General features: G+C 45.9%; 1 protein-coding gene across 3 annotated transcripts in view; it reads left to right on the forward strand.

The window, feature by feature from the left end:
- The window catches only part of ZFHX3 (zinc finger homeobox 3), a 229,590-nt gene extending 212,940 nt beyond the window's left edge, over positions 1-16,650 (forward strand). For 2 of the 3 annotated variants that reach the window (XM_046682380.1, XM_046682379.1), the window contains exons 9-10: positions 1,115-6,571; positions 10,696-16,650. In XM_046682380.1, coding sequence (XP_046538336.1) covers positions 1,115-6,571; positions 10,696-12,377 — 7,139 coding nt within the window. In that variant the 3' untranslated portion in view covers positions 12,378-16,650. Of the gene's footprint in view, positions 1-1,114; positions 6,572-8,042; positions 8,180-10,695 lie in introns of all 3 variants that reach the window. The other variant, XR_006891564.1, reaches the window with a different exon arrangement.
- Positions 16,651-17,589: the final 939 nt, after the last annotated feature.

A 17,589-nucleotide genomic window follows, 5' to 3' on the forward strand; every position in this document is an offset into this window, starting at 1 on the left:
AACCACTGGGATTTTGATGGACACATATCCCCTTAGACTATACACATCAGAGTGAATAATCAGCGACTCAGTCAGTAGACCCATGACTCACCATCCTAAGCTGTTAAACACTCCCATCTCCAGGGACTTAATTATTAGGGACTTGTGGAGCACGTGGGTGATTTCAGGCCACTGGATTGGTTGTCTTTCTAGAAGCTGCCTGTGCACAAAGTTCTTCTCTGAGTCTTCTGAGATTGCCTTAGGATGCAGTGTAGAGGTGCATTTGGAAAGAACATTGTTATAGACATGGATGCTGCATAGTATAGTAGTGGTGCCCCACGGTGGTTCCTAGCTAGATGGATCATTAGACCCCCATTTATGAGGCTCTTCTACATCTTTGACCTCTTGTCAGCTGCTGAGATTTAAGTTGGGAAGACTTCAGCCATACTACTGCCCTACCTCTTCCCTTGTGATTTTTCCATATTAGGCAGTGGACAGCTGACCTGAAAAAGGGTCAGAATGTTTATGGGTATGATGATCTCAATGTAGAAAAAAATTTTTGTTTATTTTAATAATTGGCCACTTGAATGTTCATTGAATAGAGAATGCTTCTTGAATAGAGATGACAGCCAAAAGTTACATTGTAACAAGAAATTAAATGGCTAAAAAATATATTTCAAAATTTCTTATATTACAATGGACAGCAGTTCTCATAAATTCCCCACAACTTAGGACAGCATTAATTTCACATATTCTGCAATTCAGATCCATGTAAAAAGGGAATCCAATCTAATAAGATCAATAACCTTCAAAACACTTCTTAAGAAATTGAGGATTCTGAGTCAACCAATTAAATATTGTTTAAAAGACAGATCCGTGATATGATACAGGCCTATTATCAGTTGAAACTTTTTGTATGTCCTTTTCTTCCTCTCTGTTCATGTGTGCCTGCTTATAATATGTACTCTGTTGCTGGCAGGTAGGGGTGGAGTTTGTGTTCAGGTTGGGTATTTCCTGCCTCATCAGAGTCTGTGTTTGTGAGACCTTGCAAGGTAGACAGCTCTGGGTGCCATCCTTGAAACAAAGCCTTCTTTATCATTGGGCTTGATGGGTTTTTTTTTTTTTTTTTTTACAGAAACCTCAGAGGATCTGGGAAAGAACATCTTGCCCTCTGTGAGCACAGAGCATGGTGGAGATTTAAAACCCTCTCCTGCTGACCCAGGCTCGGTGAGAGAAGACTCAGGCTTCCTATGCTGGAAGAAGGGGTGCAACCAGGTTTTCAAAACTTCTGCCACTCTTCAGACACATTTCAATGAGGTTCATGCCAAGAGGCCTCAGCTGCCTGTGTCAGATCGCCACGTGTACAAGTACCGCTGTAATCAGTGCAGCCTGGCTTTCAAGACCATTGAAAAGCTGCAGCTCCATTCTCAGTACCATGTGATCAGAGCTGCCACCATGTGCTGTCTTTGTCAGCGCAGTTTCCGAACTTTTCAGGCTCTGAAAAAACACCTTGAGACGAGCCACTTGGAGTTGAGTGAGGCCGATATCCAGCAGCTTTATGGTGGCCTTCTGGCCAATGGGGACCTCCTGGCAATGGGAGACCCCACCCTGGCCGAGGATCACACCATAATTGTTGAGGAAGACAAGGAGGAAGAGAGTGACTTGGAAGACAAACAGAGCCCAACAGGCAGTGACTCTGGGTCAGTACAAGAAGACTCAGGCTCAGAGCCAAAGAGAGCTCTACCTTTCAGAAAAGGCCCCAACTTCACCATGGAAAAATTTCTAGACCCTTCTCGCCCTTACAAGTGTACGGTCTGCAAGGAATCTTTCACTCAAAAGAACATCCTGCTAGTGCACTACAATTCTGTCTCCCACCTGCATAAGTTAAAGAGAGCCCTTCAAGAATCGGCAACTGGTCAGCCAGAACCCACCAGCAGCCCAGACAACAAACCGTTCAAGTGTAACACTTGTAACGTGGCTTACAGCCAGAGTTCCACTTTGGAGATCCACATGAGGTCTGTGCTGCATCAAACCAAGGCCCGGGCAGCCAAGCTGGAGGCTGCAAGTGGCAGTAGCAATGGGACTGGGAACAACAGCAGTGTCTCCCTGAGCAACTCCACCCCAAGTCCTGTGAGCACCAGTGGCAGTAATACCTTTACCACCACCAATCCAAGCAGTGCTGGCATCACTCCGAGCTCCAGCTTACTGAGCCAAATGTCCACCGAAAGTGTAGGGATACCGCCCCTGGGGAATCCCATCGGTGCCAATATTGCTTCCCCTTCAGAGCCCAAGGAGGCCAATCGGAAGAAGCTGGCAGATATGATTGCATCCAGGCAGCAACAGCAGCAGCAGCAACAGCAGCAGCAGCAACAACAAGCACAGACACTGGCCCAAGCCCAAGCTCAGGTTCAAGCTCACTTGCAGCAAGAGCTGCAGCAACAGGCTGCCCTGATCCAGTCTCAGCTATTTAACCCCACCCTCCTGCCTCACTTCCCCATGACCACTGAGACCCTGCTGCAACTGCAGCAGCAGCAGCATCTCCTGTTCCCCTTCTACATCCCCAGTGCTGAGTTCCAGCTCAACCCCGAAGTGAGCTTGCCAGTGACCAGTGGGGCACTGACACTGAGTGGGACAGGTCCAGGCCTGCTGGAAGATCTGAAGGCTCAGGTTCAGATCCCACAGCAGAGCCACCAGCAGATCCTGCAGCAGCAGCAGCAGCAACAACAACAACAAAGCCAGCTCTCTCTGTCCCAGAGTCACTCTGCCCTCCTGCAGCCAAGCCAGCACCCTGAGAAGAAAAACAAATTGGTCATCAAAGAAAAGGAAAAAGAAAGCCAGAGGGAGAAGGACAATGCTGAAGGAGGAGAGGGCAATGTGGGACCAAAGGAATCCCTGCCAGATGCCTTGAAGGCCAAAGAGAAGAAAGAGTTGGCACCAGGGGGTAGTTCTGAGCCTTCCATGCTTCCTCCACGTATCGCCTCGGATGCCAGAGGGAATGCCACCAAGGCCTTGTTGGAGAACTTTGGCTTTGAGCTGGTCATTCAGTACAACGAGAACAAACAGAAGGTGCAGAAGAAGAATGGGAAGACGGAACAGGGAGAGAATCTGGAAAAGCTCGAGTGTGATTCCTGTGGCAAGATGTTTTCCAACATCTTAATTTTAAAGAGTCATCAAGAGCACGTTCATCAAAATTACTTTCCTTTTAAACAGCTGGAGAGGTTTGCCAAACAGTACAGAGAGCACTATGATAAACTGTACCCACTGAGGCCCCAAACCCCAGAGCCACCACCACCTCCCCCTCCACCCCCACCACCCCCACTTCCTGCAGCACCGCCTCAGGCAACTTCCACCCCAGCCATCCCTGCATCAGCTCCACCCATCACTTCACCTACAATTGCACCGGCCCAGCCATCCGTTCCGCTCACGCAGCTCTCCATGCCCATGGAACTGCCCATCTTCTCACCGCTGATGATGCAGACAATGCCGCTGCAGACCTTGCCAGCTCAGCTGCCCCCTCAGCTCGGACCTGTGGAGCCTCTGCCTGCTGACCTGGCCCAGCTGTACCAGCATCAGCTCAATCCAAGCCTGCTCCAGCAGCAGAACAAGAGGCCTCGCACCAGGATCACGGATGACCAGCTCCGAGTCCTGAGGCAGTATTTTGACATTAACAACTCCCCCAGTGAAGAACAGATCAAAGAGATGGCGGACAAGTCTGGGTTGCCTCAGAAAGTGATCAAGCACTGGTTCAGAAACACTCTCTTCAAAGAGCGGCAGCGGAACAAGGACTCCCCTTACAACTTCAGCAATCCTCCTATCACCAGCCTAGAGGAGCTCAAGATTGACTCCCGGCCGCCTTCGCCGGAGCCTCAGAAGCAGGAGTACTGGGGAAGCAAGAGGTCTTCAAGAACAAGGTTTACTGACTACCAGCTGAGGGTTCTACAGGACTTCTTTGATGCCAATGCTTACCCAAAGGACGATGAATTTGAGCAACTGTCTAATTTACTGAACCTTCCAACCCGAGTCATAGTGGTGTGGTTTCAAAATGCCCGACAGAAGGCCAGGAAAAACTACGAGAATCAGGGAGAGGGCAAAGATGGAGAGCGGCGTGAACTTACAAATGATAGGTACATTCGAACGAGCAACCTGAACTACCAGTGCAAAAAATGCAACCTGGTGTTTCAGCGTATCTTTGATCTCATCAAGCACCAGAAAAAGCTGTGTTATAAGGATGAGGATGAGGAGGGGCAGGATGACAGCCAAAATGAGGATTCCATGGACGCAATGGAAATCCTGACGCCCACCAGCTCCTCCTGCAGTACCCCAATGCCCTCCCAGGCTTATAGCGCCCCAGCTCCATCAGCCAGTACAGCTTCTTCGGCTTTCTTGCAGCTTACAGCAGAGGCTGATGAACTGGCCACCTTCAGTTCAAAAATAGAGGCGAGTGATGAGAAACCAAAGCAAGCTGAACCTCCCAGTGCACAGCCAACCCAAACCCAAGAAAAGCAAGGACAACCAAAGGCAGAGCTGCAGCAGCAAGACCAGCCTGAGCAGAAGACAAACACAGCCCAGCAAAAGCTCCCACCACTGACTTCTGCGCCTTCATTACCACAGCCTCCTCCACAAGCGCCCCCACCTCAGTGTCCCTTACCCCAGTCAAGCCCCAGTCCTTCCCAGCTCTCCCACCTGCCCCTCAAGCCCCTCCACACGTCAACTCCTCAACAGTTGGCAAACCTACCTCCTCAGCTAATCCCCTACCAGTGTGACCAGTGTAAGTTGGCATTTCCATCATTTGAGCACTGGCAGGAGCATCAGCAGCTTCACTTCCTGAGTGCGCAGAACCAGTTTATCCACCCCCAGTTTTTGGACAGATCACTTGATATGCCTTTCATGCTGTTTGACCCTAGTAACCCACTCCTGGCAAGTCAGCTGCTCTCTGGGGCCATACCTCAAATTCCAGCAAGCTCGGCCACTTCTCCTTCAACTCCAACCTCCACGATGAACACTCTGAAGAGGAAGCTGGAGGAAAAGGCCAGTGCAAGCCCTGGTGAAAACGATAGCGGGACAGGAGGAGAAGAACCTCAGAGAGACAAGCGTTTGAGGACAACTATTACACCAGAACAGCTAGAAATTCTCTACCAAAAGTATCTATTGGACTCCAATCCCACCCGAAAGATGTTGGATCACATTGCACATGAGGTGGGCTTGAAGAAACGTGTGGTACAAGTCTGGTTTCAGAACACCCGAGCCCGGGAAAGGAAAGGACAGTTCCGGGCTGTGGGCCCAGCCCAGGCCCATAGGAGATGCCCTTTTTGCAGAGCACTCTTCAAAGCCAAGACTGCCCTCGAGGCTCATATCCGGTCCCGTCATTGGCATGAAGCCAAGAGAGCTGGCTACAACCTAACTCTGTCTGCAATGCTCTTAGACTGTGATGGGGGACTTCAGATGAAAGGAGATATTTTTGATGGAACTAGCTTTTCCCACCTACCCCCAAGCAGTAGTGATGGCCAAGGTGTTCCCCTCTCGCCAGTGAGTAAAACCATGGAGTTGTCTCCCAGAACTCTTCTTAGCCCTTCTTCCATCAAGGTGGAAGGGATTGAAGATTTCGAAAGCCCCTCCATGTCCTCAGTTAATCTCAACTTTGACCAAGCTAAGCTGGACAACGACGACTGTTCCTCTGTCAACACAGCCATCACAGATACCACTACTGGAGATGAGGGCAATGCAGATAACGACAGTGCGACGGGCATAGCAACGGAAACCAAATCCTCTTCTGCGCCCAGTGAAGGGTTGACCAAAGCGGCCATGATGGCAATGTCTGAGTATGAAGATCGATTGTCATCTGGTCTGGTCAGCCCAGCCCCAAGCTTTTACAGCAAGGAATATGACAATGAAGGTACAGTGGACTACAGTGAAACCTCAAGCCTTGCAGACCCCTGCTCCCCAAGTCCCGGTGCAAGTGGGTCAGCAGGCAAATCTGGAGACAGCGGGGATCGGCCTGGGCAGAAACGTTTTCGCACTCAAATGACCAATCTGCAGCTTAAGGTCCTCAAGTCATGCTTTAATGACTACAGGACACCCACCATGCTAGAGTGTGAGGTCCTGGGCAATGACATTGGACTGCCAAAGAGAGTTGTTCAGGTCTGGTTCCAGAATGCCCGGGCAAAAGAAAAGAAGTCCAAGCTAAGCATGGCCAAGCATTTTGGTATAAACCAAACAAGTTACGAGGGACCCAAAACAGAGTGCACTTTGTGTGGCATCAAGTACAGCGCTCGGCTGTCTGTACGTGACCATATCTTTTCCCAACAGCATATCTCCAAAGTTAAAGACACCATTGGAAGCCAGTTGGACAAGGAGAAAGAATACTTTGACCCAGCCACTGTACGTCAGTTGATGGCTCAACAAGAGTTGGACCGGATTAAAAAGGCCAATGAGGTCCTTGGACTGGCAGCTCAGCAGCAAGGGATGTTTGACAACGCCCCTCTTCAGGCTCTTAACCTTCCTACAGCATATCCCGCGCTCCAGGGCATTCCTCCCGTGTTGCTCCCTGGCCTCAACAGCCCCTCCTTGCCGGGCTTTACTCCATCCAACACAGGTGGGTTCTGTTCTAGGTGATTCTTTCAGCATTAAATAGCTGCCCAGTTAGCACTTGGTTCTGTGGCTACTACCCAAACCCTCTGAGTGTTGGGCACATAGATAAGAAGCTTCCCTTTCTAGTTTTCTAACAGCACCAAAACTTCAGGTCCCTTCTCTTGAGTCTCCCTGGACCTGTGGCGTACAAGGTTCTTTGACTTCCCAGTTCAGGAGTGGGACCTCCTGGTTGCAACAATCTCCTCTGAAACCATTCTCATGCCCTGTGTTCAATAGCACACCCAAGGTGTGTGCTTAAAGGGAAGAATTTGAGGGTCCTGGTATACTATATCCTGGGGTATCTTCAAGAAAGAAGTTTCCATCATAGACCGTTCTATTCAGTTCTTGTGGAAATGCCAATCCCGTCCATATTTCTGTTGTCAATATAAGACATTTGAATATCTTAGCTAATTCTGGATGGTGCCCTAGGGAAACTGATTCAAGAGAATTTAAATCGACTCTGCCCTCACCAGTGGTCCTCACCCCCTTTGTTAGAGAGCTACTCTAGCAGGAGAACTGTTATCAGGAGGAAGCACTCATGGTGGATCCTTACTCCTGGAGTTCCCTTCTAGTCAGAATAACAGTGGCTGTTATAGTTTCTAATGAGATTGCTTTTGTACTTGAATGCACTGACCAGGAATCTTGTATTGGGCAATGTGGTTCTGAATTTTGACATGTTTGTATTAGTCCTCCAGACAGACAAAAAATGTTAATGGTTATTTTTAGAGGTATTCAATCACCCCTCCATTTCCTTTTGCCCATTTCCCTTTCTTCCCTCCTTCCAAACCACTAAAGCAGAGTCATACACTTGGTGTTCTTATTTTTCCACTTAACAGGGAGTTTCGCAGTTCTTCCTGTGTACGTACCTCTCTTTTTCCTCTTCCTCTGTCCTCACCCTTCTTCTCTGGATCCAGCTGTCTTTCCTAAATTGGACCTTTACCTCCAGGGTCTTGTGGGACTTAGGCTCAAGTCAGCAAGTTCCCACCATAGGCTGCATTAACGAGTGCACATTCACCAAAGAAGAGCCCCTCAGAGTACCTCTTTGCCTTCAAAACATGGCTCTGTTCCCAGGGCTTGAAGCAGTTCTGCTGCTTCCCAGAGCAGTCCTGGTTTCTGGTTGAATGAAATCCAAGTTTTACAGTTTTGGCAGTGTTTTACAGAACATGAGGCTACCACATTCCTGGTCCAAATTTCTTATTCAAATAGAAGAACAAGAAAAGAAAGCATTAAGATGTAGAAGACGTTGCTTATATGTGTTGGCAAGTAATGGAGGCCAGCTAGACATAAGCCAAGAAAGCAGCTACGGAAAGTGGCTGGGCACTGAATTACCCTTGTTGCCCAAGCCCTTGGCAGAGGGGCTTGGGAAAGCCCAACATTTCATAAGAATGTGAAAAAATTAGAATCAGAATGTCTGATCTATTCCCCTTGTTTTACAGATGAGAAAACTGAGGCCCAGAGAGGTCAAGACCATTCAGCAAGCTAGGGTAGGAGCCAGAGCTCCCACCCAGGCCTCCGGGCTCCCAGTGCTATGTGCTCCTTCCACAGCACCCAATATGAGCCAGTCAGTCAACAGGTATATGTTTAGTGCTACTCAGGTTCTGACCACTTAGAGTGGACTCAAGATAGAAAGATATGCTGTTATTTAAGGCAGCCAGGTGTGTCCCAGTTACCACCACCTGACTGTACCACAGCTCATAGGAGCACTGGATCTGGAATGGGAGGGAAAGAACTTGTGTTTCATATGTCAGGCTCAATGGTAAGCTCTTTCCGTGTGACCCTTCATTTAATCCTTACAACTATCTGTTGTGGAAAGCTGAGGTTCCAAACAGTCAACTAATGGGCCCAAGGTCACACGGCAGACATGTGTCAGCCCCAATCCATATCACATCAGTCTGACCCCAGAGGTGTGTGACTGAGTCTCAGGGGGATGAAGTGCCTTGGTTGATTCTCATCTTACAGATGAGAAAACTGAGGCGACAGAATTATTGTGAGAATGTATTAAGCTATTGTATCAAACATGGCTAGTGCAGAGCTTGGTAAATAGCAGGAGTTCAGTAAACATTTCTTACAATTTGAATCTCTTATGTAGACTGTCAGTGCAAGATACAGAAAGTCAGTTTGAGGTCTTCTGGTCTGGATCTTTCTTCTGAAAGCCTGATGCCATAGGGATGGGGAAATCTCTAGATTTCCTTTCTTGCCCCACTGATCTTTCGCTCTGGCTCCAATCTAAAACTTGGTGCAGGTCCAATGCCTAGAGCTGAACAGAAAGAGCCATGTCCCAAGTTTAGAATTCATAATCTGTTCTGTCTCCACCTCATTTGTGCCGATTTAACCAACAAGGCTTTACTGAGTTCTACTGAGTTCTTCTGAGTCAGACACATATTCTCCTCTGGTCTCAGTCCCTTATGTGCGTTGAGGAAATTAGATGACTTAATCTCAGCGCTCCCTTTCTGCTGTTTTGGAAGAGTAAATTAATGATGCTATGCAGTGCTGAGGGAAGCATCCTCGTTGGCTATCCAAATATTAATGGATATTTTCCTGGGATTGGCAACTTGAGACAACCTTGTTCCCTTCATCTGAAATTTGAGGGTTTTTAAATAAGGTGTGATAAACACTGCACCGCTGTAGCCCAAAGTTAACATCTTTACCCAGGTCTAGGCTTCAGAGTAGTTTTTCTCATGAGGACAGTGTCCTGTTATAGAATGCCCTACCCCAGCTTTCTGGCAGACGGTGGTCCAGATGAAATTAGGGGCTGTAGGATTTTTTATTTGACGTTTTCGTGCCCTGTAAAATGAAAGGATGTACAGTATACTGTCTAGTTTCTTGGGTGTGGTGAATGTAAAGGTGATCCAAGGGCTGCTGCCTGTGAACTCTTCTCAACTCCTGTCTTTTCTCAGCATGTCATCATCTAGCACATCTGCCCCCTCAACAACGCTGTCCTTCCTCACCACCTTGCTAGTCTTAACGCACCTGCAGCTTGATGTACTAGCAGCAGTAACATCATCTTCCATCACCCTGGAACAAAAAACTCAAACCAGGAGATAGCTATGGGTCAGGGAGGATATTAGGCTCTGGGCTGGGTGGAGGCTTTACAGGAAGTGGTGGTTTAGGCCTGAGTGTGATTGAGGATGGGGCTGTACTCCATGTGGGCCTGGTCGTATGGTCAAAGACGTTTGCCGCCCATAAGCAGTAGTGCTTGGAGTAGGTTTCAGTGTCTTAGGAATTGGTAGTGCCAGCACGTTGGGCTGTTCCTTTTCTGACATGCTTTTCTCCTGTTCCGTGGCTGGTTTCTCAAGCATTTGCAGCCCCAGCCCTCCCATATAGCATTCAAACAGGGGCAAGAGGCTAAAATGCTCATTTCTTCAGCAGACTCCAAATCCTATTCCTAGCTAGATACCTGTTTCAATAGATTTGTTAAAGCAGATCAGCTGAGCCAAGGCAGTGGAACAGTTTTCCCTGAATGGACTATTTTTCGTTTCTTCCCATTCCTCCTCCTCTCTCTGCCCTCCTAACACTTCTGTTCAGCTGCATCACTGGAGGCCAGAAAGGCCCACGTGTAGAGCCTGTTATTTGATCACATGCTTCAGGGACCTGGCCAGGTTTCCTGCTTTTGCTCTCATCTCCTCTTGCCTCTCTCCTCTAGACAACTTCTGGTAGAACCTCTTGGCTGTACTATTTCTGTGGAGCTTTGATGAAGGCCTTTGGTTCAGATGGGTCCCAGCTGGAAACAGCTAGTTTGGGGGCCTCCAGACTACTTGCCTTGGGTGGAGTGAATGGTATCTGAGAGCACAGCAAAGAAAATATGAACTAGTGGGTGTCGCACATTGGGCGGGAAGGTGTTGGAAGTTGTTTAGCTGAAAGGGGAATTATGGGAGCTGACCCAGGACTGAGTCCTGATTAGAAAACAAGGCCATCCAACCCTGAGCCTGGTGGGATACCTCTGTTGAAAACGTAGTTTTGAGAGGTTGCTTCAAGTTTAAACCTTGAGATCTCAGACTTTGTGCCCGTGACACAGGTAAAGCGTCTTGAGCTTCAGCTCACCACCCCAGACTGACACATGATTTCTTTATCTGTCTCCATTCCTTTCAGCTTTAACGTCACCTAAACCGAACTTGATGGGTCTGCCCAGCACAACAGTTCCTTCCCCTGGCCTCCCCACATCTGGATTACCAAATAAACCATCCTCAGCATCGCTGAGCTCCCCGACCCCAGCACAAGCCACCATGGGGATGGCCCCTCAGCAACCCCCACAACCCCAGCAGCAGCAGCCACAGGTGCAGCCGCCGCCAGCAGCCCAGCCGCCACCTGCACCACAGCTCCCGCCACAACAGCAGCCACAGCAACGCAAGGACAAAGACAGTGAGAAGGTAAAGGAGAAGGAAAAGGCACACAAAGGGAAAGGGGAACCCCTGTCTGTCCCCAAGAAGGAGAAAGGAGAGGCCCCCACGGCCGCAGCCACGATCTCAGCCCCTCTGCCCACCATGGAGTATGCGGTGGACCCTGCACAGCTGCAGGCCCTGCAGGCAGCCTTGACTTCAGACCCCACAGCGTTGCTCACGAGCCAGTTCCTTCCTTACTTTGTACCAGGCTTCTCTCCTTATTATGCCCCCCAGATCCCTGGCGCCCTGCAGAGCGGGTACCTGCAGCCTATGTATGGCATGGAAGGCCTGTTCCCCTACAGCCCTGCGCTGTCACAGGCCCTGATGGGGCTTTCCCCGGGCTCCCTACTGCAGCAGTACCAGCAATACCAGCAGAGTCTGCAGGAGGCCATCCAGCAGCAGCAGCAGCGGCAACTACAACAGCAGCAGCAGCAGCAGCAAAAAGTGCAGCAGCAGCAGCCCAAAGCAAGCCAAACTCCAGTCCCCCAGGGGGCTGCTTCCCCAGACAAAGACCCTGCCAAAGAATCCCCCAAACCAGAAGAGCAGAAAAACGCACCCCGTGAGGTGTCCCCCCTCCTGCCGAAACCCCCCGAAGAGCCAGAAGCAGAAAGCAAAAGTGCAGACTCCCTCTACGACCCCTTCATTGTTCCAAAGGTGCAGTACAAGTTGGTCTGCCGCAAGTGCCAGGCGGGCTTCAGTGACGAGGAGGCGGCGAGGAGCCACCTGAAGTCCCTCTGCTTCTTCGGCCAGTCTGTGGTGAACCTGCAAGAGATGGTGCTTCACGTCCCCACGGGCGGCGGCGGCGGCAGCGGCGGCGGCAGTGGCGGCGGCGGTGGGAGTGGCGGCGGCTCGTACCACTGCCTGGCGTGCGAGAGCGCGCTGTGTGGGGAGGAAGCTCTGAGTCAACATCTCGAGTCGGCCTTGCACAAACACAGAACAATCACGAGAGCAGCAAGAAACGCCAAAGAGCACCCTAGTTTATTACCTCACTCTGCCTGCTTCCCCGATCCTAGCACCGCATCTACCTCGCAGTCTGCCGCTCACTCAAACGACAGCCCCCCTCCCCCGTTGGCCGCCGCCCCCTCCTCGTCCTCGTCCTCCGCTTCCCCCCACGCCTCCAGGAAGTCTTGGCCGCAAGTGGTCTCCAGGGCTTCAGCCGCGAAGCCCCCTTCTTTTCCTCCTCTCTCCTCATCTTCAACGGTTACCTCAAGTTCATGCAGCACCTCAGGGGTTCAGCCCTCGATGCCAACAGACGACTATTCGGAGGAGTCTGACACGGATCTCAGCCAAAAGTCCGACGGACCGGCGAGCCCGGTGGAGGGTCCCAAAGACCCCAGCTGCCCCAAGGACAGTGGTCTGACCAGTGTAGGAACGGACACCTTCAGATTGTAAGCTTTGAAGATGAACAATACAAACAAATGAATTTAAATAAAAAAAATTAATAACAAACCAATTTCAAAAATAGACTAACTGCAATTCCAAAGCTTCTAACCAAAAAAAAAAAAAAAGGAAAAAAAAAGAAAAAGCGTGGGTTGTTTTCCCATATACCTATCTATGCCGGTGATTTTACATTCTTGTCTTTTCTTTTTTCTTTTAATATATATTAAAAAAAACCTTAACCCTGTTACATTGTGTCCTTTTGAAGGTACTATTGGTCTGGGAAACAGAAGTCCACAGGGCCTCCCTAATGTCTTTGGAGCTTAAACCCCTTGTATATTTGCCCCTTTTCAATAAATGCCCCAAGTTGATAGCACAGAGGAGCCCGGCATGCACTGTATGGGAAAGCAGTCCACCTTGTTACAGTTTTAAATTTCTTGCTATCTTAGCATTCAGATACCAATGGCTTGCTAAAAGAAAAAAAGAAATGTAATGTCTTTTTATTCTCAGGTCAATCGCTCACACTTTTTTCTGTTTTCAGAATCATTGTTTTATATATATTATTTTTTCGGTTTGTTTTTGTTTTTGTTCCAGAAAAGATTTTTTGTTTTGTTAATTTAAAAACGGGCAGAAAGTATTCGAGAAAAACAATGTGAACTGCTTTAGCTTTCTGGGGATTTTAAGGATAGCTTTTCTGCTGAAGCCAATTTCAAGGGGAAAAGTTAAGCACTCCCACTTTCAGAAAAAAAAAAAACCCACACACAAAGAGTGTTGAGGACTTGTAGCTTAAAAAAAATAAGTTTTAAAAACTGACTTTCTGTATTTATGATAGATATGACCATTTTTGGTGTTGAGTAGATTGTTGCATTGGAAATGAACTGAAGCAGTATGGTAGATTTAAAAGGAAAAAAAAACCTTTTGTGTACATTTAGCTTTTTGTATGGTCCAGCTGACAGCTCCTCATTTGATGTTGTCTTGTTCATTCCTAGCAGATAGATTGCAATCCGTTGATTCGCCTAAGCTTTTCTCCCCCTTGTCCCTTAATTCCACTTTCTCTTTCCTTCTCCCACTTCCCATCCTATAATCTCCCACTTAAGGTAGCTGCCTTCATTTCTTAGAGGGTAGCTGCAGAATTATTTTATAAAACTAAAGAAAGAAATTCAAAGGGTCCTAGGGGTCATTAGGATCCTTAAAGATTATTTTTGGTTGGGGAGTTGAAACTTTTTAAAGGCATATAATTCTAGTTATCTATGTCTGTTAGCCTTGTGCATTTATTTTTAATTTATCCTTGGCTTTTCTTTTCACCTCTTCTTTTCCTCCTTTTCCTCCTTGTTCGGTAGATGCTTCAAATATTCTTTTCCTAAACTAAAGCATTTGTTTCGGTTTGTTTAATTGGGCTGTATGCTTTTCTTTTCTAAAAAAGTTTTTGGTTAGGGGTTTGGTGTTGGTTTTTGTTTTGTTTTCTTTCCTCTCTCAGAAAAAGAAATTTCATGCTTTAAATAAAATCCAAAGACACACCCTTTCACTGCTGATGCAGAAAAAAGGGAAAGGGTTCTTGTTACTTGAGAATTTGTTTCTGATTTAAACAAACAAGACTTAGTTTAATAAGAGAAAGAGTAAAACAAAAGATTCCCAGGTTGTTATGTGCTTCTTCTGCAAGCAGAGAGGCAACTGTTAATGACAATTCCATATACCAAAAGACACATTTTTTACTTCAAAGTTTTGTCCTTGTGTTAGGCAGTCTGAGCGGCAAGTGATCCAGAGTGCAGCCAACAAAGAAGCAGATAGCAATGTAAAGAGAGCAAAAAAGGAGCCGTATGTGAGGCACTTGTGTTTATGTTGATATCCGTATTCCTGTAACACACAACACAACGCAACATACACCCTTTCTCATCTTAAAGAACGGTCTGAACTTTGAAAGGAAAACTTTGTGCTGCTAAAACATAGATTTTGGAGACAAATAGATGCTTTGCTGTTTCACTTTCATAGCCAAACATCAACAGAAACAATCTCCCCTGCCCTGAAAGTGTGAAATCCTTCTTCCCTTCGTTCTCTTCCTTATGTTTCAAAAGGGAACTTTGAAGACTGTGAATGCAGGTTCCATTGGTCACCTTTCGGGCTTCTTTCCCCAGTGCTGAAGCCACTCATCGACTTTGCAAAAAGACTGGAGCATTCCAAGATCTGAAAATGGATTTCTTTTTTTCTTTTTTCTCTTTTTCTTTTTTAGCCGGGACTATTTTATTTTTATGAATTTGTTTTTAGTTTAATGAAAGAGTAGATCCTGAACTGTTGTACATATTTCTAACTAGGCTGATGCACAGTGCAAATTCCTTTTTTAATTTTTTTTTAAGTAGAAATACTAAAGAATACCATCTAACTATTCATACCAGTATCCAGTTGTAGCATAAGGTGTCAAAAATAAGTACGCAAAACATTTGCTGTTTTAACAAGCTATTTTCTTTTAACAAGAATTCTTATATTTCTCCCTGTGTTTGAGATGAACATTTTTAAATTTTAAAGTTGTACAGTTTTTTGTTTTCCATTATTTTATCTTGTTTGTAACTCTATGAAATATATATATATTTTTTTGCCATTTAACTGTTGTATGTTACTCCGTGTCTGTATCATATAGAAAAAAATTGGTTTGTTTTGTTTTGTTTTTGGTTCTCTATGTGATACCAATTAACAATTTAACACTAGTTTTATCTGTCAAATTCTGCTAGGTCTTTTCTGAAAACTTTGTTTTTAAAAATGATATTGCTTGGTAATAGTGCAATTTCTATCCCTTTCCCTCCCCCCTCAACTTTAAGTTCATTTCCTTGTAATTAATTTTGCCATCCCCTCCCCAATGGTTTTTTTCTTTTCTTTTTTTTGAGCTACTATGCCGTCCTCCCTCTGTGAGGCAGAGTGACTGTCAGTGTTTTGTTTTGCCATGCCTTGACCTGTGGGTGTGTTTGGCAACAGCAAGGTGGTTGGGTAGATTGTCTAAGCATGCTTCCCCCCACCAGTGTTCCTCAGAGGGGTTATGCGATTGTTTCAACCTGGAGTGGGTTGCACACTTAATGGTTTCCTCTACAACTCTACAGCCCACATAAATGTTCATTCAAAAAAGAAAAAATGGTTCTCAGCATTAACCCAGAAGTAGCAAAGCAGTCAGTGATTGTGAAAATTTGAGGTCAAACATGAGCTAGTTAGATGTTTGTGGGCTGACATCCACCATGGCTGTGACCCATATCATTTACAAAGCATGAATTCACTGCAGTGCTCAACTGTTTAGATTGGTCTCACTTGGAGAATTTACTCCTGTCTGCTGCATACTAGGTAGCTGAAAGGATATTTCAACTCACTTTTTAAAATAGTTCTTCACCTCCATTGACACTTCATATTTTGGTTTTTTTTTTTTTTTCAAATACTCCACAGTGTGGGTTGGTGCTAGACACCATTCAGTCAGAGCACCAAATAGACCCACAGAATGGGAGTTATTTCATCCATCCTTCCAAAAAGACACTTAAGAAGGAAACACACACACACACACACACACGGAAAAGTTTAATAAATCTAGGAAGCTTTTTTTTTTTAATTAAAACTATTTAAAGAGATGAATGTGGCCAAAGTTTTACACAATTGAAAATAAAGTAAAACAGACGGCATGTGTTTAAACCTGAGTTTATCAGGCATGGCAGGAAGTTGCAGGAGAGAGAGGCAGTGACCCAAGCCAGTGCACTTGATGTTCATGGACATATATTTTTTTTAAATAATAAATTAAATTAAAACATTTTAAATAGAAACATAAATTGAGTTGGTTGTTTGTTGGCGCTGAGATACTGCCCACTGTGAAACAAAGCTTTGACTATTTTTTTTTGTTTGTTTACTTTCTTCGGGAGGGAGGGGGGCAAGTTTGGGTAGGAAAGAAAGCATAAATGAACGTGACCCTGAGGTGAAGAGGTATATGAACAGCCTTTGCAATGTACAAAAAAATAAAAAATAAAAAACAAAAAAAAAATAGAGCAAGTGAAACCAAAAATGATGTTCTTGGTGTTTTTCTATAATGTAGTCTTGTTAGCTTTTTTGTTACTGTAACAATGCTGATCTCGAACTGTACCAAAATACATGGAGACTAACAAACAGAACCACATGGAACTTTCAAACTGAAAAGAAATTTGTCACAAAAACTTTGTTGTCATAGTTAAGTTGATTGTAGATGGTAATTGAATATACTCCTTTGAAAATATTTCATCAAGTATGTTTCCTGCTCATTGTGATACATTAAAAAAAAATATGAGCAAAAGCTCTTGTCTGTCACTAGATTTTGTGGCTGTGCATGTGTGAGAGAGAAGGAGCTTGATGACTGGTGAAGTGTAAATCTGAACAGCATCTTGAGGTTGCGTGAGCAAGGATACTCATTCCAAGGTACACAAGCTCTTTATTTCTAAGTGTCCTCGTTTTTCCCATCAACTGGCACTCACCAAAGTGCAGGAAGTTGTGGCCATGATGCTGACCAGCTTATTTCATTGAGAAGGGTAAGCCTGACAGCTCGGATGATAATTGACCCCTGAGAGCCCTAATTGCACCTATATTTTTAATTTAAATGTTTTTATAAGAATTTTAGACACTTGGCACAAAGAAGTTTGCTGATGGCCAGGAGAGAGGTAAGTTCAACTTCTCTGAAATGGGAATTAGATCCAGTGTTTGTGACAGAAGGATATGAAAGGTAAGTTGAATTAAGTGGGTGATTGACTACATTTACCTTTCCTAGCAAAGGACTTTTGTCAACCCCTGTTAGTGCAGAATTTGAGATAAGAATAGTCTGCAAAAATAGTAACAGCATTAGTAAGTCCTACATACAAGAGAGAATACTCAGTCCTCTTATCAAAAACCTTCCGTTACAGCAGAAAATGCCTGAAACTCATTAATAAAGAGTATTTCCCAGATTGGGCCCAAAGGCCTTCCATTCATCTCTAATTTATAGCCACAGCTGATAAATAATTTACAGAACTCTAGCAGCTGGGCTTGGATGGCATTGCAGGCTAGCTGTGTCCTTGCAAGGTCTGCAGCATCTGCCCCTGGCCAACAGGGGTCTTTTCTACCCCAGGAGTTAAGCTATAAAACCCTCTTCTATTGGCTTGGCCATTGTCAACCAAGTCTTTTTTTTCTTAGTTCCTGCAGCAGGCATTCAAGAAGAAGCAGTGACCCTATTAACTCAAAATTTCAATGAATTCTACAACTG

This window comes from Equus quagga, chromosome 13, assembly GCF_021613505.1.
Source record: "Equus quagga isolate Etosha38 chromosome 13, UCLA_HA_Equagga_1.0, whole genome shotgun sequence".
Lineage (NCBI taxonomy): Eukaryota > Metazoa > Chordata > Mammalia > Perissodactyla > Equidae > Equus > Equus quagga.